Source organism: Cucurbita maxima, unplaced genomic scaffold (assembly GCF_002738345.1).
Source record: "Cucurbita maxima cultivar Rimu unplaced genomic scaffold, Cmax_1.0 Cma_Scf00107, whole genome shotgun sequence".
Taxonomy (NCBI): Eukaryota; Viridiplantae; Streptophyta; class Magnoliopsida; order Cucurbitales; family Cucurbitaceae; genus Cucurbita; species Cucurbita maxima.
The window spans coordinates 83,492-106,843 of NW_019272123.1; the positions used below are offsets into that span (position 1 = coordinate 83,492).

Sequence of the window (23,352 nt, forward strand, 5' to 3'; positions counted from 1 at the left end):
CTAGGCTGGATTACGATATTTGGGCCGACAACAAGTTAACGCCCATTTTATGTAAAGGAGGGTGAATATCCATTTGTTTGGTGTATGTATATAGATATTTGAGATTATTATTCAAATAAAAGTAGATTTAAAATAAAATTATTAAAAAAGAAAAAAGAGAGGAGGTTTTCGATTGTGCCCCCCCTTTCCTTTTACTATTAAACAAAACTTAATAATCATGACTAGGAAAATAAAGATGAGTAGGAAAACTACAAAGAACCATATAGATTTTTTGTCCATGTTCACCAAAGGCAACAAGTCAACAACAAAAATTACCACCTCCTAAACACGCCATGATTCTGATCTATTACATGTAATGGAGATTACAGACAAAACAATTTTCCAATTTTGTCTTCCCCCGTCTTTCTACTCATCATATGCACATATTCTCACTTCTCAAATGCCTCACCTCATGTTTTCTCTGCGCCTTACATACCGGGTCCGATCATTATACCTCGGTCTATCTTGAGCTCTTTGAGGCTGTGGCTCCACCCTTTTCTGTCTCTCTGGTGACCTTTGAACTATTTCACCATTCACGAACAACTCAGCTGCGACCACCACAAAAAAACCCTTTTTATTTCACACGGAAAAGTATATTGCAAAGACAGACTACAAAACATAATAAGCAAGTCTTGATGTTTCATCTCTACTGATCTGCATCTCCACAAAGTATAAAGAGAACAGAACAGTTTCGAGAGTCTAATTTAGCATTCAAATCTAAACATTGTCTGAAAGACTAATTTAGGTTTGCCAAGATTTACTATACACGCATTCAATCTGTAAACTGATGTAAGAACACTCTTTTTTTCTTTCAATCTGTAAACTGATGTAAATTGGCATAACTTATCAGGACTCAAAATCAGGCATTGCAAAGATAGACTTTGAAACGTTATAAAATGCATTAATGTTTCATCTCTACTGATCTGCATCTCCACAAGGTAAAAAGAGCACAGAACAGTTTCGAGAGACATTTGTTGTAAGTCCATTAGCATTCAAAACTAAACATTGTCTGAAGGACTAATTTAGGTTTGCCAAGATGGACTAATGAATTTAACAAATAAGCAAAGCTAATGTTTCATCTCTACTGATCCGAAACTCAACTATACATACAAAGCTCAGAACAGTTCAGAGTGACATTTGTTATGAGTCCATTAGCATTCAAAACTAAACATTGCTAAAAGGCTGATTTAGCTTTGCCAAGATGGACTCTATCATAGCTTATCTTATTTAAGTCCAAAATCATGTTTCACGCATTTCTTAAGCTATCATGAGCATATTTATAAAATGTGAACATAATATCAAAGATGGTTGGCCAGAATGCAAATCTAGGAATGATATAAACATAGATCATGTTTCATCTGTAAAGAAAACAACTTATTGAAAGCAACTTTGCCAAGATGAACCTCCTAGATATGAATGTCATTGTCTGTCAAGAATTCTTTGATTGGGTTTTTAATGAACAGCAAAAAACAAAACATTTAAAGCATCATATGCTTACCCCCATAGTCCTTATACTCAGGGTCGACGTAAGAATCAGGAAGAACAAAGAGAACACCAGGCAAGCCTGTTCGCAAAGATTCAAACAAAAATCATTGGTACAAGCTTCACAATTTCAATATGATAAGTGCAAATGCAACATAAATTACTAGAGTGCGAGAAAGGAAACGACGGTCTGTATGTTAGGGCACATGAAGAAATTTAAAGATCATAACACATACCCTCAAGCTTATTGGAGGTCTCTTCATCAATCTCACACCCAAATCCAAAATACCTCTCACAAGAAACATTATAAATCTTCTTCTTCGCTTCCTCTTCACTGTTGAAATCACAAAACACAGCCGAAATCAGCGAAAACACGCAACCAAATTAAGAAGAAAAAAAACATTATATCCTTCCAAGTACCTGCCAAGAACTTTAGCGAGGGTCTGAACGTAGCAGTCAATCATCTGTTGCTTAGAGGCACCCTCACCACCAGGCTACTTTAGCGAGGGTCTGAACGTAGCAGTCAATCATCTGTTGCTTAGAGGCACCCTCACCACCAGGCTTGTCCATCACGATGAGCCAATGCTCATAGTCACAGCCAGGGAAAAGTGGCGCCATCTCAGTGGGTGGACGATCACTGAAGTTGGAGTTTGAGTTAAGAGGCGCGTAACCGGAGTTACCAGACCGATTAACACGGCAACGAATCGAGGTAAGCCAGGGGGTTAAGAGGCGCGTAACCGGAGTTACCAGACCGATTAACACGGCAACGAATCGAGGTAAGCCAGGGGTTGCACGTTGTGGATCGAACGGAATGGGAAAGCAGAGGAAGAGATCGACGGGCGAGATTGAGAGATGGAGGAGAAGGAGGACGTGTAAGAGATTTAGAGGCGGAGAAGAGGCGTTTATGAGCAAGAGGGAGATGGAGGAGAAGGAGGACGTGTAAGAGATTTAGAGGCGGAGAAGAGGCGTTTATGAGCAAGAGGGAGGCGAGCGGAGGAGGGGGAGGCGGAAGCCATAACTCGAAGAAGGGATAACGCCATAGAAGGCGACCGTGAAAGGGTTTACAGCGATGGAGAAAGCCATAACTCGAAGAAGGGATAACGCCATAGAAGGCGACCGTGAAAGGGTTTACAGCGATGGAGAAATGCAAGAACGAGGATTCTAGGGTTTTAATAGCAGAAGGCAATGTTGTAAGGTCATTGCTTAATGGGCCTGCCCTCTTGTTTCCTCAAGGCTCATTAAGGGCCGGATTTAGACGCTGGTATAGGCCCATAACACGAAAAAGTAGGCCTTATCCACAAAACAAATGGGCCAAGCTTTTGCTTCTTCAAAGCCCAATAGCCTCAAGTACTAGATAAAAAGAAAATAATTTATGCGGTGAGCGTGGATCGAACACGCGACCTTCAGATCTTCAGTCTGACGCTCTCCCAACTGAGCTATCCCCGCACCGTTGATAAGTTGGCCAAATATTTTAAGTTATTTAAATTATTTTACAAAACTGAACCTTAAAAGGATAATTAATTTTAAATTACAATATCACAATTTAAGTTTATTGTTATATATATATATTTATCTTAATTATTTAGTTTCATAATTGTTTGTTAATATTTAATTCCTTAATTATTTATTCTTTAACAATCCTCGAACCATTTCAACGCAGCCTAAATAATATATCAACCTGATCAAACTTAACTCACGAACACCTCTACCGATAATCTATAATATCAAATACCAACAAAATACATGTTCACGATTATGGTCCAATGAATTTTTACCATCAATTTTAACCCAATAATTTTCTCGTTCAACTAACTTAGTCCTAGGATTATAACAACTATTCAGAACTTTTAACTCAACCCAAATCGAAAAAAAAAAATCTCACCGAACTCAACTTTTATGATTTGGATTGAATAGCTCAAATCTTCACAAAAAAAAATCAAGTATTTTATTTACAATCACGCGCTATCCCTCGTCCAAATATTTGTTTTTAAATTAATTTTTAAAGAAAAATAATTTTTTTTTTAAACAAAACACTAAACAATTTTTAAAGAAATGTCAACTAAATTAAAAATAATAATAATAATAAGATTTAAGTTTTTTTAAAAAAAATCCCAATTTAAAGAATATGTTTCCAAAGTAAACAATAATAATAAGATTTAAGTTTTTTTAAAAAAAATCCCAATTTAAAGAATATGTTTCCAAAGTAAACACTCAACATGAAAATAAAAAATATATAATTATAATAAAAATTAATCAAAGTACAATAATTATCCATATTTTTCCCCTTCAAAGCTACCTCGAAAATATATATAAAAATTAATCAAAGTACAATAATTATCCATATTTTTCCCCTTCAAAGCTACCTCGAAAATATATATATATTTTTAATTTTGAAAATTATAAATAACACCCAACTTGGAGCCTTTTTTCCCTCCTTTTATCATGGTCTTGCTTCCAGCTGACTTTTAAGTCAACTCTCAGCTACAAAACGACCAAAACAAAAAACAACATGGTCTTGCTTCCAGCTGACTTTTAAGTCAACTCTCAGCTACAAAACGACCAAAACAAAAAACAAAAAACGAAAAATGGATGCCTTTTTCTCATAAAAGTAAACTTTGTGTATGACTTTTGCTTTAATTTAGGCTTCAAAATTAAAAAATAAATAAATCAGCACTGGTCTTAATCGTTGACCAATCTTACCATGCTATAATTATCTTTAATAGTCACCTTTTCTTTCCTCTATGTGACAGTCGTTGACCAATCTTACCATGCTATAATTATCTTTAATAGTCACCTTTTCTTTCCTCTATGTGACAGGTCGTTTAAACTATAGACTAAAATTTTCATTAAAAAAATGCGTAATTCTAATATCGATGTCTTCTAAACAAAACATAATTTTGTACCCACTTGTCGTTTTTAAATCATCTCACATGGTAAGTAAGAACTTCTAAACAAAACATAATTTTGTACCCACTTGTCGTTTTTAAATCATCTCACATGGTAAGTAAGAACTGTTAGTACAGCAAAAATTATGATCGTTATATATTTTTATAATTACCCACTTGTCTGTTTTAAAATATCTCACACGTTAAGTTATTATGATCGTTATATATTTTTATAATTACCCACTTGTCTGTTTTAAAATATCTCACACGTTAAGTTGAAATAGCTAATTAATACCGTTAAAATTACGATAGGACTCAATTTTATTTTTAAATTATCAATTTAGAGAAGTTGGGGCAAAAAAAAATCGAAAATATAAATTGTGAATTTTATAATCATTCTTTTTGAGATGGATTAACGTTAATTTTGTAAATTTTAGTTTGGATTTTGGAAATATTCTTATAATTATTGTTCACGTTTAATATCTATGATAAAGCCATCTCATATTATTCGATAATTAATATTTAATTAGAGTTTTTCGATCCCTTCCAAACTTGTTAAAGCCACCGCAGAATGTAAATAATTAATTTAATTTGTACTTGTTAAGGAATCGATTTATAGAATTATTTAATAATTATACATAATAAATGTATTTTTTAGTAATAATGTGAAAAAAAAAATGAAAATAAAGTAATTTTATTGATTATTTGGATACTCAAATTTCTTATATTTATATTATTTTTATATATATATATATATATATTTAAGAAGAGTGAAAAAAACGGAGAAGGGAAAAGTGTGGTGATAAATGTTAGATGAACACGACTTTTCACAATGGTATAATATTGTCCACTTTGAGCCTAAGTTCTCATAGCCAAAGTACGTCTCCCCTTAATCAAGGCTAGACTCTTTTCTCTTTTTGGAGTCTTAGTCATGTTTTACTATGCTTTCAAGGAGCATTGACTCCTTTCTTTTGGAGTCCTTTATTCAACATTTGATGATTTTATTGATATGGCTAGGTTTTTAGGGCATGACTCTGATACCATGATATATGACTAAGTTTTTACCATGATCATTCTCTGAATTAGTCGAAAGTCTCAATGAGGTTAAAGGAGCGAGTAAAAAAAATTGAGTTATTAAATTTATTTTTATTTTTAAAATTTAAGATACCAATACTATTTTGTAAAGTTTATAGTGTAAAGGAAAGAATGATTTTTAAAAGTAATTTTAATTTAATAAAAAAATATTTTTGAGTGTTTGGTGGATGGATGCGTATATAAAAGGGTCAAGTTTCAGGCAAACTCAACATTTCTGGAACCCAAGGGATAGCTTGAGATCTCTACGTCTCCATTAATGGCGTCCGTACAAGAAACTGGCCACGACGGCTACACCAAAGATGGAACCGTCGATCTCCATGCTAATCCAGTCCTCCGCTCCAAGACCGGCTGTTGGAAAGCTTGCTCCTTCATCGTTGGTAACAATTTTCTCTCGTTCTTCTTCTATGTACCTGTTTCTCCGTCATTGAGAGGAGGTCATAAGCGTCTATACGGTTGAATGGGAATTAACTTTTTTGTTGTGGATTAATGACAGTATATGAAGTGTTCGAACGGATGGCGTATCATGGAATATCGACAAATCTAATATTATACTTGACAAGGAAGCTGCATCAAGGCACTGTAGCATCGGCTAATAATGTCACCAATTGGTCTGGAACTGTTTGGATAATGCCCATCTTGGGAGCTTACATTGCGGACGCTCATCTCGGTCGGTATCGGACCTTTATGATCGCCTCGACCATATGTCTAATGGTATGTTCTAATATTTCAGTCATTTCCATCTTTTTATAAATAGAAAACTAAATAGACACAACTAGAAGGGTATGCTGAGTCATTATTTTTTTATTTTATGGTTTCGAGAAAGAGTGTCTCTAGTAAAGGGACAAAGAAATCGTGCCTCTAGGAGAGGGACATAATGGTCTAAAAATATTATATTACCTCTTAATTTTTTTTTAAATATAATGTAAAATATTTATTCCAACTTATTCCATTACGAGCTACAACTATGCATGTCAATAAACTGCTTTAATTCTTTAATTTTTTTATATTATTAAAACAAAATTGAGCATTATTTTAATAAAAAAAATATATATATATTTTTTAACCTTTGGAGTTATATATTTTTTTTCTTAAATTTTAAAAAATTTAGGATTATAGTTGAAATATAACAGTAAATTTAATTTTTATTTTTTTTAAAAAACGGAAAATATTTTATGTAATATTGAAAACTTATAATAATTTATTTCTTTACTCAACTAATTAAGATATATAATATTATTGAATTCACAGGCAATGGGACTTCTAACTTTAGTAGTGTCAATACCGAGTTTAAAACCGCCACCATGTTTAGAAGTCAACAAAGGAAACTGCAAGCAAGCCTCGAAACTCCAGCTTGCGGTTTTCTTCGGTGCACTCTACATTCTAGCTCTTGGCACCGGCGCAAGCCTCGAAACTCCAGCTTGCGGTTTTCTTCGGTGCACTCTACATTCTAGCTCTTGGCACCGGCGGGACAAAGCCGAACATCTCGACGATCGGAGCCGACCAATTCGACGATTTCCATCCAAAAGAGAAGGCACAAAAGCTGTCCTTCTTCAACTGGTGGATGTTCAGTATCTTCTTTGGCAGTCTATTTGCCACCACCGGTGTGGTTTACATTCAGGACAATGTGGGGTGGAGCTTGGGCTATGGCCTACCCACTATTGGCCTTGCTGTTTCCATTCTCATATTTGTGGCTGGCACTCCCTTTTACAGACACAGGCTCCCCTATTGGCCTTGCTGTTTCCATTCTCATATTTGTGGCTGGCACTCCCTTTTACAGACACAGGCTCCCTAGAGGCAGCCCCTTCACTAGAATGGCTAATGTCATTGTTGCTGCTGCTAGGAATTGGAGGCTCCCTCTTCCTAATGACCCAAAAGAACTTCATGAGCTTGATTTTGAAAAGTACTCCGTGGAACGAGCTTTTCGGATCGACTCCACTTCATCGTTGAGGTGACCATTGTTCTCTCTTATTGTAAAGGTTCAAGCCACCGCTAGTAGATATTGTGTTCTTTGAGCTTTTCCTTCCGAGATTTATAGGCTTTAAAACTAAGTATTCCTTATAATAGGTGGATTGTAAGATCTCACATCGGTTCAAGAGTTAAACAAAACATTTTTTATAAGGGTGTGAAAACTTTTTTCTAGCATACGCGTTTTAAAACCTTGAAGGGAAGCATGAAAAGAAAACCCAAAGAGAATAGTATCGGCTCACGGTGAGCTTGGGCTGTTACAAATGGTATCGAAGTAAGTCACTGGGCGATGTGGCAGCGAGGATGCTGAGCCCCCCAAGGGGGTGGATTGTGAAATCCTACATCGGTTGAAGAGAGGAACGAAGTATTCCTAACTCTTTCTGGCAAACGCGTTTTAAAACCTTGAGGGGAAGTCTTCAAAAGGAAAAGCTCAGAGAAGATAGTATTTGCTAACGGTGGGCTTGAACTATTACACTTATATACACGCAGGGTTGGATGATTGAATGTTATATGTAGGTTCCTGAACAAGGCTGCTATAAGAACAGGTTCAACTGAACCATGGAAGCTATGTTCAGTGACCCAAGTGGAAGAGACAAAGCAGATACTGAAAATGATCAACTGAACCATGGAAGCTATGTTCAGTGACCCAAGTGGAAGAGACAAAGCAGATACTGAAAATGATCCCAATTCTTGTCTGCACGTTCATTCCAAGCACTATGTTGGCTCAAACGCACACCCTTTTCATCAAGCAAGGCACCACTCTTGACAGAAGCGTAGGTAGCCACTTCCAAATCCCTCCTGCCAGTTTATCTGCCTTTGTCACCATCTCCATGCTCCTCAGTGTTGTCATCTACGACAGGTTTGCTCAAGTTTATTACCTTAAACTTTTGGTTAAAAGGTTTTTGTTTAATCCATATCTACGACAGGTTTGCTCAAGTTTATTACCTTAAACTTTTGGTTAAAAGGTTTTTGTTTAATCCATGATCCCATATTGGTTGGAGAGAGAAACGAATTATTCCTTATAGGAGTGTGGAAACCTCTCCCTACTAGACACATTCTATAACCGTGAGGCTGACGACGATATGTAATGGGCCAAAGTGAACAATATTTACTAACGATGAGTTTGGGTTATTACAAATGGTATAAGAGCTAAACACTGGGTTGTCTTCCAGCAAGAATGTTAGGCCCCCAAGATGAGTGCATTGTGAGATCCCACATCGGTTGTAGAGGGAAACGAAACATTCCTTATTAGGGTATAGAAATCTCCCCTTAGTAGACGTGTCTTAAAACCATGAGGTTGGCAGCGATATGTAACGGGTCAAAAAGGACAATATCTATTAGCAGTAGGCTTGGGCGGTTACAGATGGTATTAGAGCTACGAGAAAGCTGGCCCCAAAGGGGTGGATTGTGAGATCCCACATCGGTTGGAGAGGGGAACGAAACATTAAGGGTGTAGAAATCCATGAAAGCTAGCCCCTAAAGGGGGTGGATTATGAGATCTGGCTTGGGCTGGTGAATTGTGAGATCCCACATTGGTTGTAGAGAGGAACGAAGCATTCTCTACCAGGGTGTGAAAAGCTCTCTTCTAGTAGACGCGTTTTAAAACTATGGACCTGACAGCGATACGTAACAAGCCAATACGGACAACATCTACTAGCGATGGGCTTGAGTTATTACAAATGGTATCAGAGTCAGACACCGAAAAGTGTGCGGTTACATAATCCGTTTGCTATATTTTACAGAATCTTCGTGAAGATAATGCAAAGATTGAAGTGTGCGGTTACATAATCCGTTTGCTATATTTTACAGAATCTTCGTGAAGATAATGCAAAGATTGACGAAAAACCCAAGAGGAATCACACTGCTACAAAGAATGGGAATAGGAATGATTCTCCATATCATGATCATGACTATAGCATCTCGGGTCGAACGGCGCAGACTTTACGTCGCAAGAGAGAACGGGTTGGTACAAAATGGAGGAGAAATCCCCTTAACAATTTTCACTCTGCTGCCTCAGTTCATGCTGATGGGAACTGCTGATGCATTCATACAAGTAGCAACGATTGAGTTTTTCTATGATCAAGCACCAGAAAGCATGAAGAGTTTAGGCACTTCATATTCAATGACTTCACTTGGAGTTGGGAATTTTCTAAGTAGTTTTCTGCTGTCAACAGTTTCTCATATCACCAAGAACAATGGCAATGGATGGATTCTGAACAACTTGAACGCTTCTCATCTTGACTACTACTACGCCTTAATTGCTGTGCTTAGTGCTATCAATTTCTTTGTGTTCTTGATCGTTTCTAAACTGTATGTGTATAAGGCTGAAGTTTCTGGTTCCATAAATGTGCTTGCTGATGCACTCAAGGAAAGGAATTGAATGCTTTGAGCCCTTCACGAGTAATGGGTACGTATGTTCTTTTATGAACTTAGACAGAGCTGAAATCAGCTCAGAGCCCAAGACATAGTTTTTTAAAATATACAAATATGTTTGTTTTGCATTAACTCTGAGATCCTATGTTGTTTGGAGAGTGGTTTAAAATCGTGAGGTTGACAGCGATATATAACGGGCTAAAACGAACAATATCTATTAAAGATGGGCTTGAACTGTTACAAATGGTGTCAAAGATAGACACGAATGGTGTGCCAATGAAAACGTTGGGTTTTGAAAGAGGTAGATTGTGAGATCCCACGTCGGTTGGAGAAGGGAATGAAACATTCTTAATAAGAGTGTGGTTTAAAAAGCGTGAGACTGACGGCGATACATAACAAACCAAAACGGACAATATCTATTAGCGATGGGCTTGAGCTGTTACAGATGGTATCAGAGAAAGACACGAACGATGTGCCACGAAGACGTTGGGCCCTGAGAGAGTTGGACTATGAGATCTCACATTGGTTGGAGAGGAGAATGAAACATAATATAAGGGTGTGAAAATCTTTCCCTAGAAGACGCGTTTTAAAACTGTGAGACTGACGACGATACATAGCGAGATAATATCTACTAGCAGGGGACTTGGATTGTTACAAATAGAATTAGAGACAGACATTGTGCAGTGTGCTAGCGAAAACGTTGGGCCACAAGAGGAGGTATGTATTGTGAGATCCCACATCAGTTGGAGAGGAGAACAGAACATTACTTATGGTGTGGAAACCTCTCCCTAGCAGATGCATTTTAAAACCGTGAGATTGACGGCGATACATAACGGGACAATATCTGTTAACAGTGAGCTTGGGCTATTACGAATGGTATCAGAGCCAGATATCGGGCAGTGTGCCAGCGAGAACTTTGGCCCCCAAGGAAGGTGGATTGTGAAATCCCACATCGGTTGGAGAGGGGAATGAAACATTCCTTACAAGGGTGTGGAAAACTCTCTCTAGCAAACGCATTTTAAAACCGTAAAAGTGATGGCGATACGCAACGGGTCAAAATGGATAATATCTGCTAGCGGTGAACTTGGGCTATTACATTAACGTTTTGATTCAAGTATGCACGTAAATAATTAAAGAATTTGAGCTATTTTTCTTGTGGTTACATTAACGTTTTGATTCAAGTATGCACGTAAATAATTAAAGAATTTGAGCTATTTTTCTTGTGGTTGAAAGAGGTGGTTCTGATGAAAAATCAAAGAGAAAGCATAGTTCATCCCAACCATCATCACCGCAATGAATTGTTTTGTATGGAGTTTTGGTTTGTAAATTTGTATGCAACATCCCAACCATCATCACCGCAATGAATTGTTTTGTATGGAGTTTTGGTTTGTAAATTTGTATGCAATGTGTGTTCCCTCAATGTTTCTGTATTTCCCAAACTTAATTGAAAGTTGGAATAATACACACACACAAACTCTCTATCTCTGTTGTCCCTCCCTGCTTCTCTGATATACAAAAGAAGAACAAGAATGAATGCTTGTTCTATCTTCTTTTAGCTAATTGGAATGTTTTCTTCAAGAACTGATTGGCAGCTCGATCATTACGGTGGCACAATACGCGTAAAATGGTGTTCGGATCGGCTTGGTTCCACCGTCCCGTGGTCGGAGGCATAGGTAGCTTTTGTCCAGACCCCACAACTCCTATCCCACTCGTTTCACAAGTCAAAACGCTAAAATCCTCCACCAATTGTTCAGTACATTGGTTCATCAATGCTATGACTCCTTCGGCCGCATCGGCTTCTCGGTCGACGACATTCTCTGCAATCAATCCCTCTCCACAAGCACAGAACAATTTCTTCAAGCTTTGGAAGTCCTCATGAATCATGTCGTGATCGGAACGATAGTACACCCTTGACACTCCTCCGGCAAGAAGAACCATCAAAAACGCTTCAAAACAGGCTCTCATCACTTCTTTCATTGCCAAGGCTTGAGCTCTATCCGTCACAATGGCACACAATAAGGTAAGGTTGTGCTTTAAGACACGTAAGGCTGGACGAAGTCGCGCATTGGCGACATCGCCTGCATATAAGGCGTTGTACAACACTGAACTTGAATCGAGGAATACCATACGATAAGCAGCTACTTCGGAGACATGAAGACAAGCGGATTCAATGGCGGAGTTTGCTAGCTCAAAGTAAGAGGATTTTGTTGAAGAAAGGGATAGGAGTTTGTGTAGTGAATGAAGGTGGGAGTATATATAATGCAGTGTGTTTAGGCGAATGTATAGGCGCTGAGTGCCACGGCTGGTCAAGGGGCGGGCGTGATGGCCATCAATATGGAGTATCATGTCTTCGCCCACCACGCTACAAGGGGTAGCTTTCTTCCATAGCTGGATCAACTTGGAGTCTCGGTTACAACGGGTTAGCGGCGGAAGCTGTGGGAGGTAGCTCCGTTTTGAACCACATGATGCGACAAAAGTGATGTAATCTTGGAACATTGATTCTAAACCAGAGGCTACATCTTCAACCAGTTCTTCACTAACTCCAATACCAATTTCAAACAATTCCTCCACTGTTTCCTTAGCTAACTTCATCAACTCGACACCCGACTGCGCGTATGGCTCGGTTTTCGACCTCGGGTTCCAACTCTCTGATTCTTTAGCTCTCTTAACACACTCCCTTTGTTTCTTTACCCTCTCATCCACCCATTTCTTCATTAGATTCATTATGATGGTCTCTACTTCAAAAGGAACCATCTCTTGAACAATCGCCTTCCCGCCGTCGTCGCAGTCGGCGCAATCCTCAACCACCATTTGAACGAGTACCTTCTCTAGCTTTCCCGCTCTATGTAATACACCGATTGTCTCGCTCGTTAACGTCGCCACCCCGGTTAAGTATTGCTTCAACATGTTACCATAGCAGTTATGCAATGTAGCTGCTGCTACTCCCACTGCACTTGGATGCCATTTCTTTAGTATAGGACTGAAGCTTTCCCTCTCTTTTAATGTCAAATCCTCGGTTTCTTTCGCCAACTCAACCAGCGCCTCGCTCGCTTCGCTTGCATCGCTCACCTCACTCGCATCGCTCACCTCACTCGCCTCTTCCTTAATAAGCTTCCCATTCTCAAGTATCTTCTCAAATGCATTCCTCACCGAACTCCGGATGTAATAATCGACACGATCACCGGACGAGTCGATGACAAGGACATCTCCCACGTTTTTTCCTGTCCCTTCCGTGATAGTGACATCTTCTCCAAGAATCTTGGAAGCTGATAGCGCCAAGGGAAGAAGGTTTTCCACCTGACCAATTGTCCCCTTCTGGAAGTAATCATGGTAATGAAGTAACCTCTTCTCCGCCCAACCCTGCATCGACGACAATACCGACGTCAAAAGCTTAACGTACATCGCTTCTCGATCCGGCTTCTTCGCGTCATTCGCTACTTCTGCTAACATCGCATGAGCTGCACAAAGAAGGTCTGGCTCAAGCTGTGCTGTCACAACATACTGTTGGAACAACACCCAAGTAAAACACACATTATGAATCGGCCTTGTGATTCCGAGTGTCGACCATGTTTTCTTCATTAGTTCGAGGAGTTCATCGACCTCGTCGAGTACTAACGTCTCGTCCCTCGCATCAAAAATGGCTTGAAGAAGAGCAACATAGATATGAATGTTCAAAGGGAAGCCATCAGCCCAATGGCATACATCGGTTGGTGTCCCATTGGCACTGCGCCAAGACAATGACACCACAGAATTGCAAAGCGTTCTCATTGTATCAGAGTTCTTCCCTGTGTCAATTGGCTTTGATTCACACCCACGAATGATCTCTCTAAGACGCATTGCAAATGTGTTTGATTTATCAAGTGGAATCGAAGGGTGAAGAAGAAGCCCTGCCTCTAAGATCTTGAGCTGCCGCTTCTGCCATAAATGATACTCATTTGCATCATTGAATTCCGATGGCTTTAAATGGCGTAGAAGCTCCAATGGAAGAATTATGGTCTCTGCTCGTCTTCCCATCTGTTCATATTATGAACAACCATAAATTTACACATAAAACCACAAAATTTTACAATGAAATCAGAAATTTACTTGGCCAACAAGAGTCCTCATCAGGGTCTTCCTAAGCCGATTATCACTCTGTTCTGTGACCTTCATTTGATGTCTCATAATCTCCGCCGACGTCATCGGCCGGCGAGGTCTCGGCGACGGCAGAGTATATGAAAAATTTGGGCTCGACCCATTGGAGCCATGGGAGCTAGGGGACGACGGGTTAGAGCCACTGTTCCCACCGGACGGCATTCTTCTCGATGGTGATCGTTTCAAGATTTTTAACCCAAGTGTACGTTTGATCCGACTTGTCGGCGTCATCACCACCGCATTTGGCTTCGGCCCCGACGGCCCATCTCCATTGCCACCATTTTCAGGATTAGAAGAGGAGTAAAATGCGAGAGCGTTCCGACCTCCAAAGCCCGGCGCGGAGCGGCAAGCCGTGAAGAAGATCTCGTAGGCGGTTTCACGGACGTCATCACGGTCAATTCCGTCGAGTTTGTTGAATGGCCACACTAGATCGTTCTCGAAAACGTCGACGTGGTAGTCCGGCCGGGCGACGGAGAGAAACCCGGAGAGGGACTCACGGCGGACGTTGTGGCTATACCCCATTTGGGAGGAGGAGGAGTGGAACGATCTCAACTTCTCTCTCTTTCTCTCTGTTTTTTTTTTTTTTTTTTCCTCCTCTGTTTCTTAGATTTCCGGCGGGAGAGAAGTGGAAGATAAGGCACACATTTCTCTTAAAAAAGAGCCCTTTTAGGAGAAGATAAGGCACGCATCTCTCTGATTGTTTCTTTATTATTTTCTTTTGGTAGTTATTTGACAGAGGACAGAGAAACAGAGATGTGGCTGATCCTGCCTTGTTCGTCTCACAATTATACGAGGAACAAGGAGATGGGAATTTAACGGCCATTAATTCCTTTTTTCCTCGTACGAGGAAATGGGTCTTTCTAAAAATAACTAAAGGTTTCAGATTTCGATCTATTTTCTGCAAAAGAACCACAACATTTGATGCTCTGCTCTGTTCTGTTCATCCCTGTCTTGTCTCTGTTTTCTTGTCCTCTGGTTTATTTAATATCAGTCACGTTTCATTAATACCCTTTTCATATTTATGTCTAAATTCCTTTATCTCATCAATCCATCATATAAGAGGTGACAAAATATGGGAACTACTTCTCCACCCAAGCCTTAAATGTTTTGCACTTTTTAGATCACATGTTTGAATCTTCATCGGAACTACTTCTCCACCCAAGCCTTAAATGTTTTGCACTTTTTAGATCACATGTTTGAATCTTCATCCGACGTATTGTCGAACTAAAATTACATAATTGAATCTCTTTGATCAATTAGGTGGAACAATATATGCTCGACCATACATACAGTAGAAGCAATTCTAGCTGAGTTAGAAAAGTGGGAAGACCCGCACAGAAGATTCGAGAATTTCTAGTCTAGAAGCAATTCTAGCTGAGTTAGAAAAGTGGGAAGACCCGCACAGAAGATTCGAGAATTTCTAGTCAAATTGAAGAACTTATAAAAGAAACAAGTTCGGTATGCACCGAAGACTTGGACTCCTAGTCAAATTGAAGAACTTATAAATAAAAACAAGCTAGGTACGCACCGAAGACTTGGACTCCGCTACAACCCACATCGCTAAGTTCGAAAATAGCTGATTGACAGGGACATCAACCAATTAGGTAAGAATCTCGTATGCTATGAAAATACGAAAAGGTCAGACATGAGGTTTTAAGCTTCTAGATAGAGCAACATTGCAACTAATTATGGGATTTAGAGAAAAGATTAATTATGACATTTAAAACTATAGGGACTAAACAAAAACGTTCCCAGTCTCTCAAGATCTAGAGGTAATAGCAATAGGAAAAAAAGTTACAAAGCTCAACTAATCTGAATGTTTGTTATAATAACATCATTATTCGCATCATCGATATGATCTTACAAACTCGAAAACCAAAACAGTACAAGATATCCTAACATCATTATTCGCATCATCGATATGATCTTACAAACTCGAAAACCAAAACAGTACAAGATATCCTCGAACACACATCACCAAACACCGCAAGGAATATCGACATATTAACCCGTCATTCTTCGAGAACTCATTGTTATAGTAAGGCAATCAGTATACAGTCAGAAACACCACCAATGACTCTCAGCTGATCAGTAAAGCAATCTCATTCTTCCCGTCATTATACACATATTTGATGTAATAATCTACATAATTATACAGCTACAAGAATCGTCCTCCTCGTCCCCCGAGTCGCTCACATCGCTGCAAAAACACGCAAAGACACCGGATTCATAATCGATCCCATCTCGTTAAGCTCTTAACGCCAAACTAAAGACTTATTTCAACTCACTTTCTAAGCACCTAAAAAGTCATTCTAAACTAGCGATTTCATGAAGAAGAAGCAAAAGAACAGATCATTTCAACTCATAAGACAGCATAAGACAGCATGACAGACAGCCCATCTTCCCCAAACAACATAAAACACACCAAAAAAAAAACCAACATAAAAGGAGACCAATCAAGCTACCTCGGTTGAAACTCCAAAATCTCCGCTAGATTATTAAACCAACATAAAAGGAGACCAATCAAGCTACCTCGGTTGAAACTCCAAAATCTCCGCTAGATTATTACCATTACTATCAGTCCACCGGACTTTCATCCTCGGCTTATTCGATTTCCTTGACATTCCGCCGCGCCGGGGCGGCAATAAAGCATTCGATTCACTGTAATCTTCGCCGTTACCGGAATCCCCAACTTCTCCGGCAGCCACAGAATCCACAGCCTTCTGAACATCCTTAGAATCGCCACCCATAGTTCACCAAAGATCAAAAAGCCACAGAATCCACAGCCTTCTGAACATCCTTAGAATCGCCACCCATAGTTCACCAAAGATCAAAAATCAAACCCAGATTTGAGATTTCTGAACCGAAACATGGCAAAAATCACAAATCCAGAACCGTGTTAGGGCTCATGGGTTCAAAATTTATGAACCCAACAACCCCATCAAAAACCCCTCTTCCAAACCGTGTTAGGGCTCATGGGTTCAAAATTTATGAACCCAACAACCCCATCAAAAACCCCTCTTCCAAAACTAAAACCCTCGATCTAAAATTTGAACCAAACAAAGAAAATAAGGCTTAGAATCGATAGATTCCCGGGAAAGTGACAGAAAATAAAATCGCCTCCAAACCCCAAAAAGAAAATGGGCGATGGAGCGGTGCGCTGTCGAGATCGAAGAAGAAAAGGAATTAAAAGAACGATAGAAGAAGGCGTTTACTTTGCTGTGATTGGTCATTGGAGATGTCGAATAATACTGTGGAATTGGACGGTTGAGATTGGATATCTAAGAAAATGGATGAGTTTTAGGTGGGTCCCGGTGGCGGGTGTTCGTTAAATTCGTTGCTCATAAATTGTCGGTTATCAGAACTTGTCACTTTTCTATTCCATTTATGTTTTTTTTTCAAACATTAATTGATGTCGTCAATGTGGGTTGTTTTCTTAGATCATGATATTTGATTTAGTACTTTTGAATTGGTTTTTTTTTTTTAAATAAAAAATACCCGTAATGTCATAATATTATTATATGAACTTGTTGTTTACCAAAAAGTTTATAATATAATTATAATTTAATGTTAATTTATTAGTCAAACTTGCTTTTATCATAAAAGTATTTTTAAAGTATGAATTTCGATTTATAAATAATATGTATTGTTTGATAAAACTCTTGTAAATAGGTAAAAATTAATGGTAATATTGAAAATTATAAATTAAACTTTAATTTTTCTAAAAATGATTATTGAAACTTTCCATTTTTTATGAATGTTTTTAATAAAATTTATTCTCTCTAAAATTTTCCTCTCCAAACAAATTTTAAATTAAATTATCATTTTATTCCTAATTTTAATCCACAAATTTTATAATTAATCCTTCAAAATTATTATTATTGTTATTAAAATTGATTAAATAATAATAATTTTCCAAAATTTAATGAAAATTAATAAATGTTAAAAATATCTTAAGAAATTGAACAATAATTTAACATAAGAAAATTTGGATGTTACAATAAATAAATACTTTTAAAAATTCAAATGTATTCAATAATTTAACATAAGAAAATTTGGATGTTACAATAAATAAATACTTTTAAAAATTCAAATGTATTTTTGAAGGAGAATTGGAAAAATATTTTTAAATACTTTAAAAAACAAAAATAAAACCATTTAGAAAATTCTAAACTAAACCAAAAAATGAGGAAAAAAAATGAATAATTGAAGTGTGGATTCTGTAATTTTGCAAATTAAGAAGGACCATATAGCAAAATTGTAAATTAAAATTCAAGCCACAAGTTTGTGTGGCTCAAAACAAGGCCCCTCAACTCTCTCACAATTACACGAAAATATCCACTTTCGCAGAGCATCCAAAACCCTCCATTACAACTTCCACCATGCCACAATTACACGAAAATATCCACTTTCGCAGAGCATCCAAAACCCTCCATTACAACTTCCACCATGCTCTCTGAACTCTGATCCTTCCGCCATTTCCATGGCAGCTTCAATTTCTGCATCTCAGCTTCACAAACCTCTTCCCTCCTCCTTCTTCCGCCATTTCCATGGCAGCTTCAATTTCTGCATCTCAGCTTCACAAACCTCTTCCCTCCTCCTTCCATGGAGGCTGGGGGTCCTCCATTTGCGGCGAAACCACTGGGATGCTCGCCAAATCGGTCCCGGAAGTGGTCCGAGTTGGAAAGCCGGTGAGATTCCGGCCAATGATGAAGAATGTTAACGAAGGGAACGGAAGTGGTCCGAGTTGGAAAGCCGGTGAGATTCCGGCCAATGATGAAGAATGTTAACGAAGGGAAAGGTGTATTTGCGCCTGCCGTTGTTCTTGCTCGAAATATTATCGGAAAGAAACGTTTCAATCAGTTGAGAGGCAAGGCCATTGCGCTGCACTCACAGGTAAATTAGTCACTTGAACGAACTGTCCTTATGAGTTTAGTGAGAAAGGCGTGTTGAGATTTTGGGTTTTGGACAGATTATTACGGAGTTCTGCAAATCTATTGGAGCTGATGCTAAGCAAAGACAGGGATTGATTAGGTTAGCCAAGAAGAATGGTGAAAGGTTAGGGTTCCTTGCTTGATTTTATCACACTCTGTTTCTGTAATCATAGATCTGTTTGAGCTTCCATTTGTATATCTATCAAACACAATCTGAAGCATTATGTTTGCATGTTCTTGTATATAAAATTCTTATTCATCGCTTTTAACAAGAATCAAAGGATGATGAATGAAGGCCTAGAATGTTGATCAATATGATGACTCTATCAGGGTTTTTTCTTTTAGAACTATTGCCATATACATTAGCTTAGAAACCTGTATGGAGTTTATAGACTATGGCTCGCTGACAACGAGGTTTAAAATCGTGACGAAATTTTGCTTCTAATAGTGACTGACTGTTGTACCCACAAATCAACACATGTCCTTTCACATGTTTTGTTCTCACTCATATATTTCATAGAAAAATGATTATAATTGAAAAAAGAATGTGCACCTTATTGGGGTAGACATTTCAATTCTTTTCCAGTTTTTCTCAAGGATCCTATGCTAAGGACCACTTAGATGTGGTCTCCTTTATTCGTGTTACTCTTCCTTTACTCGGGCATTACAATACCAATAAAGTGCATTTTTCTTCCCAAGCTAAAAAAATGTTTGCTTTTGAGTAAATTCTATATTGGGCGGGCTCTCTTAGAAAAACCACCAATCTCCAGTGGTATGATATTGTCCACTCTTATGGAGTCATTGAGTAAATTCTATATTGGGCGGGCTCTCTTAGAAAACTACAAACCTCTGATATTGAACAAAGTATACCATATAACCTCTCTTGAGGTCTATGGAACCCTTGAACAACCTCCCTCTCCTTAATCAACCCTTTATTCGACACTTGGGTCACTTTTTACTATGCCATCAAGACTCACAATATCTTTGTTCAACATTTGAGGAATTTGAGGATTCTATTGGACATAGTTTTACTCTTAGTTTCTCCAAAAAGCCTCATATTTCTTATAAATCTATGATCAACCACTTAATTAGTGATATGATATTCCTCTCTCCATCTTCAATAGGCTAATATAAAAAAAAATTATCTGAGCAAGAACAAAACATGCTCACTACTAGAAACCGTTATCAAGAAAAGAACATAAAAGAGAAAATTTTATAGTTCTACGTGGTAAACTGCAATCTTCATATCTTTAAACTGTCTTGAAGCAAACAATATCAAACAAATTACACCTTATTCATCAATAATCATCACATTACATCTCTCTATGATCATCTTTGTCTCTCCAGATCAAAATACAATCCTCTAGACGACGATCGTTCATGGAGAGTCAAGAAGAACAAAAGAAAATAGTTTGAAATCCAAAACCAAGTCAGAAATTCAAATGCTCAAGCTACATAATACATTGGATTTGGAAGCTTGAACGTTCTTCTTCCACTTGGAGTTCCCTCAAGGCTGCTGTATTGATCTCCCAATATCCCCCAAATGCAATACCCTCCTTTCACCAATCTCCTTCTCACATCTGACTTATATTTCTCCACGTCCTTCTCTTCATCGCTCCTGCAACAAAACAAGCAAACTCATCACTCACCAAGCACAGACAGAAGATTTGTGATTTGAGAGCTGTGACACTGACCTAAAGAACAGATCGGACCATCCATGATACCCCTTTTGAACGAGGTTTTCAATGGTGGCTGATCTCAGAGCTTCCCTTCTAGCAGAAATCAAAATGATGTCCACTCCTTTTGCTTTCAATAGATTGAAAAACCTCAATGTGTGCCCCAAAACTGGTGCTTTGGCCCCGCTCATCCATGCTTCCAAATCTGTGATATTCAATTTCTTCCCCCTACACTCCACGAATCTCAATCAACAAAACAAACCCTCTCTAAAATTGCAATCAATCAGAACAGATTCAACAGACCCACAAACATTCTTCAGCAATCATGAGAACTCGGACATTGCATTAGTCAGAACACAACAAAAGAAAGTTGATCATATTCGTCAATCAGAACAGATTCAACAGACCCATAAAGACTTTTCATCAAAACATTCAAACAAATAAAGGGTATGACGGAAACGAGAAAAGAAAGTTACCCATGTTCATCAATCAGAACAGATTCAACAGACCCACAAGAATTCATCATCAATCAAAACACAAAACCAAAAGGGAAAGGGTAGGATGAAAAGGAGAAAGAAAAGTTACCCGTATTGAATTTTCTTGTAATAGGGCACAGTAGAGATGAGGGTATCATCGATATCAAAGATCCAAGCATCAGTGCCGTCGCCCTTAAGGGAGCAGCCCTTGGTAAGGTACACGATACATTCTTCAATTGTCCTCTCGGAATCAACTTTGTACTGAGTGGAGGTAACGTAGTTGCCAATGTAACCAACGCATTCTTCAGGAACAAGTTTGAAGTATCGGACATTGTGGAGCTCAACGTTCAATCTCCAGCTCTCGCAGTAGTTTTTTAGGCTGATTTTGAGGCCATTTTTGTTCCTTCGGTTGACAATGTTCCAGTCTGCAGCTGTTACAGCCATGAAGAGGCAAAAGAAAGTGGAGAAAAGGGGTAGTACAGGTTTTGACTTTGCCTTTGCCATTGCCATTGAAATTGTTTTTGGGTTGTGAAATGGAAGGGATTTCGAAGCGTTTAAGTAAGCATAGAGGGGGAAAGATCCGAAGGGACAGAGTCAATTGAGCAAAATAAGAACAGTTTTAGACCCTAAATGTAAGGTGTTCTGCCACCACAACGGGATTTTCTTTTACTCAAATTTATTTTTAAAAAATAAAAAATCAATTTGTTTCAGGAACTTAATTGATATGATAATAAAGTTTCTAACATTCTTTAATCAAAATGTATTTAAAACATTTTTAAATTTTTAAATCAAAATTGGACCTAAATTGATAAATCTGAGTTCGACAATTATTTAAAATTGGATCAAAATTGATTCTGTTAGGAGAGCCCTAAAAATCAATTTATGTTTCATTATAATCTCTCATAACCATTCATTTTTCAAACAATTTAGTATATTTAAAAGTTCAAATTCTTCGATCAATCAGTTCATGGTCTCAAACTGAAATTTCAATCAATCAATTTATGTTCATTAGAATTGAAATTTCAAACATTTACAACACAACTTGATCTTAGGTCTACAAGCTTGAAACTCTAAATCGTCTCAAATCTATCCACAAAAGAGTCTAGAGACAAAACATGGCAGCCCTTGATTTGGAAGCCAGCAATTTGATTTCAACGCCCACGCTCTCGTCTCAAGTCTCCCATCATGCATCACATCAACGTGCAAAGCCTTTTTGATTTGAAGACCACATTCCACCAAAAGTTAGTTTAATTTAGACAATAGGTAATAGAACAATAATCTAAATTCGAAGAGTTGGATCAATCCAAGAAGGAGAGGTAATTCCTGAATTCTTTTTAGAAAACAAGTAATATTTTTAGATCCTAAAAATATTCAGCCCTTCAAAGGTTTTAAAGAAAATACCAGGCTACATATCTCATTACATTGAAAACTATCAACACTCATTTTCTAGAGAAATCTCATGAGCTTACAATTTGGTGTCGATTTAACCAAAGCTATCATGTAGAGACCAAATGGAACAGATGTGAGCAAGAAATTTTCAAACATCTGTAACGATGGTCTCAGTCGATTTTCCAGACTCGTAACTGTATCAAACCATTCATAAAAGAAATGATACATGACTAAGTCTGGTAGCACCAGATTTCTCGCGAAAACAATTAGTAATCAACATAAATTCAAATCTATAAAGTAACAAGCATCAAACACAGATCCACCATTCTGCAATTACCTCTAAAAGATAGAACAAACACGAATCAAAAATAAAAAATAAAACTCTAGCAGTAGAGCGATAATGGTGGTAGCAGTGTGCCAACCTTAACCATATCTCCAGCAATTTCAAAATTAGGGCAGAAAATGGAGAGACGCAAAGAAGGTGATAGAAGAGGACGACGGTGCGAGAAAGAATTACGGTTTAACACGATTGAAGGGGCTCCCATCTGATGAAAAGGTTTAGGGTTTTGCCCATATTTATATACAATTTTAGAGGGGATGACGGACGGGCTTGGGCTTTAAGGCCCAAAACTATTGAGGCCCAGTGTTCTGTGGGCCATTTTTGGGCCTAATTGTAGTGTTTCTTATTTATTTCCGTAGATTAATCTCTTAAAAGATAATTTTTTACTATGTGATTTTTAAAAATATAAATATAATGTTACTATATGATTTTTAAAAATTCAAATTTCAATATTACTAGTTTTCGAATCTGCAAAGATAAACGGAAGTAAGAAGTAGAATCCCCTATAACGTAGAAAGCGAGGTGGGAACGAGATGGGGACGAGATGGGGTCGTTTAGCTAACG

General features: G+C 38.0%; 5 protein-coding genes, 1 long non-coding RNA gene and 1 other non-coding gene across 9 annotated transcripts; 2 read left to right on the forward strand and 5 right to left on the reverse strand.

Moving 5' to 3' along the window:
* Positions 1–169: 169 nt before the first annotated feature.
* On the reverse strand, positions 170–3,266 carry LOC111473186 (multiple organellar RNA editing factor 2, chloroplastic-like). Its single transcript, XM_023118740.1, has 7 exons — positions 3,254–3,266; positions 2,470–2,682; positions 2,079–2,402; positions 1,942–2,011; positions 1,758–1,855; positions 1,538–1,603; positions 170–587 (listed from the first exon to the last, which is right to left on the reverse strand). Exons 1-7 carry the CDS (start codon positions 3,264–3,266, stop codon positions 445–447), a joined length of 927 nt encoding a protein of 308 aa, XP_022974508.1. The 3' UTR covers positions 170–444.
* On the reverse strand, positions 2,895–2,967 carry TRNAF-GAA. The gene has a single exon. It is a non-coding gene; the product is annotated as a tRNA-Phe (tRNA).
* A 2,512-nt stretch (positions 3,267–5,778) lies between the features above and the next one.
* Positions 5,779–9,863, forward strand: LOC111473213 (protein NRT1/ PTR FAMILY 5.2-like). Of its 2 annotated transcripts, none has more exons than XM_023118780.1 (8): positions 5,779–5,878; positions 5,995–6,212; positions 6,750–6,878; positions 6,946–7,217; positions 7,285–7,449; positions 7,983–8,040; positions 8,099–8,325; positions 9,276–9,863. In XM_023118780.1, exons 2-8 carry the CDS (start codon positions 6,015–6,017, stop codon positions 9,844–9,846), a joined length of 1,620 nt encoding a protein of 539 aa, XP_022974548.1. In that variant the 5' UTR covers positions 5,779–5,878; positions 5,995–6,014; the 3' UTR covers positions 9,847–9,863. The 2 variants fall into 2 exon arrangements, with proteins under 2 accessions (XP_022974548.1, XP_022974547.1); XM_023118779.1 differs by having other exon boundaries at positions 7,983–8,014; positions 8,091–8,325.
* Positions 9,864–11,244: 1,381 nt separating this feature from the next.
* Positions 11,245–14,582, reverse strand: LOC111473212. The gene is made up of 3 exons (XM_023118778.1): positions 13,926–14,582; positions 11,380–13,853; positions 11,245–11,342 (listed from the first exon to the last, which is right to left on the reverse strand). The coding sequence occupies exons 1-2, from the start codon at positions 14,493–14,495 to the stop codon at positions 11,382–11,384; spliced, it is 3,042 nt and encodes a 1,013-aa protein (XP_022974546.1). The 5' UTR covers positions 14,496–14,582; the 3' UTR covers positions 11,245–11,342; positions 11,380–11,381.
* Positions 14,583–18,486: 3,904 nt separating this feature from the next.
* On the forward strand, positions 18,487–19,251 carry LOC111473217 (protein PROTON GRADIENT REGULATION 5, chloroplastic-like). Of its 2 annotated transcripts, none has more exons than XM_023118783.1 (3): positions 18,487–18,701; positions 18,769–18,869; positions 18,946–19,251. In XM_023118783.1, the coding sequence occupies exons 1-3, from the start codon at positions 18,524–18,526 to the stop codon at positions 19,048–19,050; spliced, it is 384 nt and encodes a 127-aa protein (XP_022974551.1). In that variant the 5' UTR covers positions 18,487–18,523; the 3' UTR covers positions 19,051–19,251. The 2 variants fall into 2 exon arrangements, with proteins under 2 accessions (XP_022974551.1, XP_022974550.1); XM_023118782.1 differs by having other exon boundaries at positions 18,487–18,646; positions 18,714–18,869.
* A 939-nt stretch (positions 19,252–20,190) lies between these two features.
* On the reverse strand, positions 20,191–21,730 carry LOC111473215 (acid phosphatase 1-like). Its single transcript, XM_023118781.1, has 3 exons — positions 21,169–21,730; positions 20,602–20,811; positions 20,191–20,525 (listed from the first exon to the last, which is right to left on the reverse strand). Exons 1-3 carry the CDS (start codon positions 21,567–21,569, stop codon positions 20,354–20,356), a joined length of 783 nt encoding a protein of 260 aa, XP_022974549.1. The 5' UTR covers positions 21,570–21,730; the 3' UTR covers positions 20,191–20,353.
* A 261-nt stretch (positions 21,731–21,991) lies between these two features.
* On the reverse strand, positions 21,992–22,983 carry LOC111473216. Its single transcript, XR_002715602.1, has 2 exons — positions 22,871–22,983; positions 21,992–22,268 (listed from the first exon to the last, which is right to left on the reverse strand). It is a non-coding gene; the product is annotated as an uncharacterized LOC111473216 (long non-coding RNA).
* Positions 22,984–23,352: the final 369 nt, after the last annotated feature.

Excerpts from the sequence above, each read along its gene's own strand:
- LOC111473186 (XM_023118740.1), bottom strand. Across the intron at positions 2,012-2,078 it reads CATCGTGATGGACAAGCCTG|GTGGTGAGGGTGCCTCTAAG; the intron begins GTGGTGAGGGTG and ends TAAAGTAGCCTG. Across the intron at positions 588-1,537 it reads TGAGTATAAGGACTATGGGG|CTGAGTTGTTCGTGAATGGT; the intron begins GTAAGCATATGA and ends TGGTGGTCGCAG.
- LOC111473213 (XM_023118780.1), top strand. The coding sequence starts at position 6,015 with ATGGCGTATCATGGAATATCGACAAATCTAATATTATACTTGACAAGG. Across the intron at positions 6,213-6,749 it reads CCTCGACCATATGTCTAATG|GCAATGGGACTTCTAACTTT; the intron begins GTATGTTCTAAT and ends TTGAATTCACAG. Across the intron at positions 8,326-9,275 it reads AGTGTTGTCATCTACGACAG|AATCTTCGTGAAGATAATGC; the intron begins GTTTGCTCAAGT and ends TATATTTTACAG.
- LOC111473212 (XM_023118778.1), bottom strand. The coding sequence starts at position 14,495 with ATGGGGTATAGCCACAACGTCCGCCGTGAGTCCCTCTCCGGGTTTCTC. Across the intron at positions 13,854-13,925 it reads TGAGGACTCTTGTTGGCCAA|ATGGGAAGACGAGCAGAGAC; the intron begins GTAAATTTCTGA and ends TAATATGAACAG.
- LOC111473217 (XM_023118783.1), top strand. The coding sequence starts at position 18,524 with ATGGCAGCTTCAATTTCTGCATCTCAGCTTCACAAACCTCTTCCCTCC. Across the intron at positions 18,702-18,768 it reads GATGAAGAATGTTAACGAAG|GGAAAGGTGTATTTGCGCCT; the intron begins GGAACGGAAGTG and ends ATGTTAACGAAG. Across the intron at positions 18,870-18,945 it reads CCATTGCGCTGCACTCACAG|ATTATTACGGAGTTCTGCAA; the intron begins GTAAATTAGTCA and ends GGTTTTGGACAG.
- LOC111473215 (XM_023118781.1), bottom strand. The coding sequence starts at position 21,569 with ATGGCAATGGCAAAGGCAAAGTCAAAACCTGTACTACCCCTTTTCTCC. Across the intron at positions 20,812-21,168 it reads TACAAGAAAATTCAATACGG|GGGGAAGAAATTGAATATCA; the intron begins GTAACTTTTCTT and ends CGTGGAGTGTAG. Across the intron at positions 20,526-20,601 it reads TGGTCCGATCTGTTCTTTAG|GAGCGATGAAGAGAAGGACG; the intron begins GTCAGTGTCACA and ends GTTTTGTTGCAG.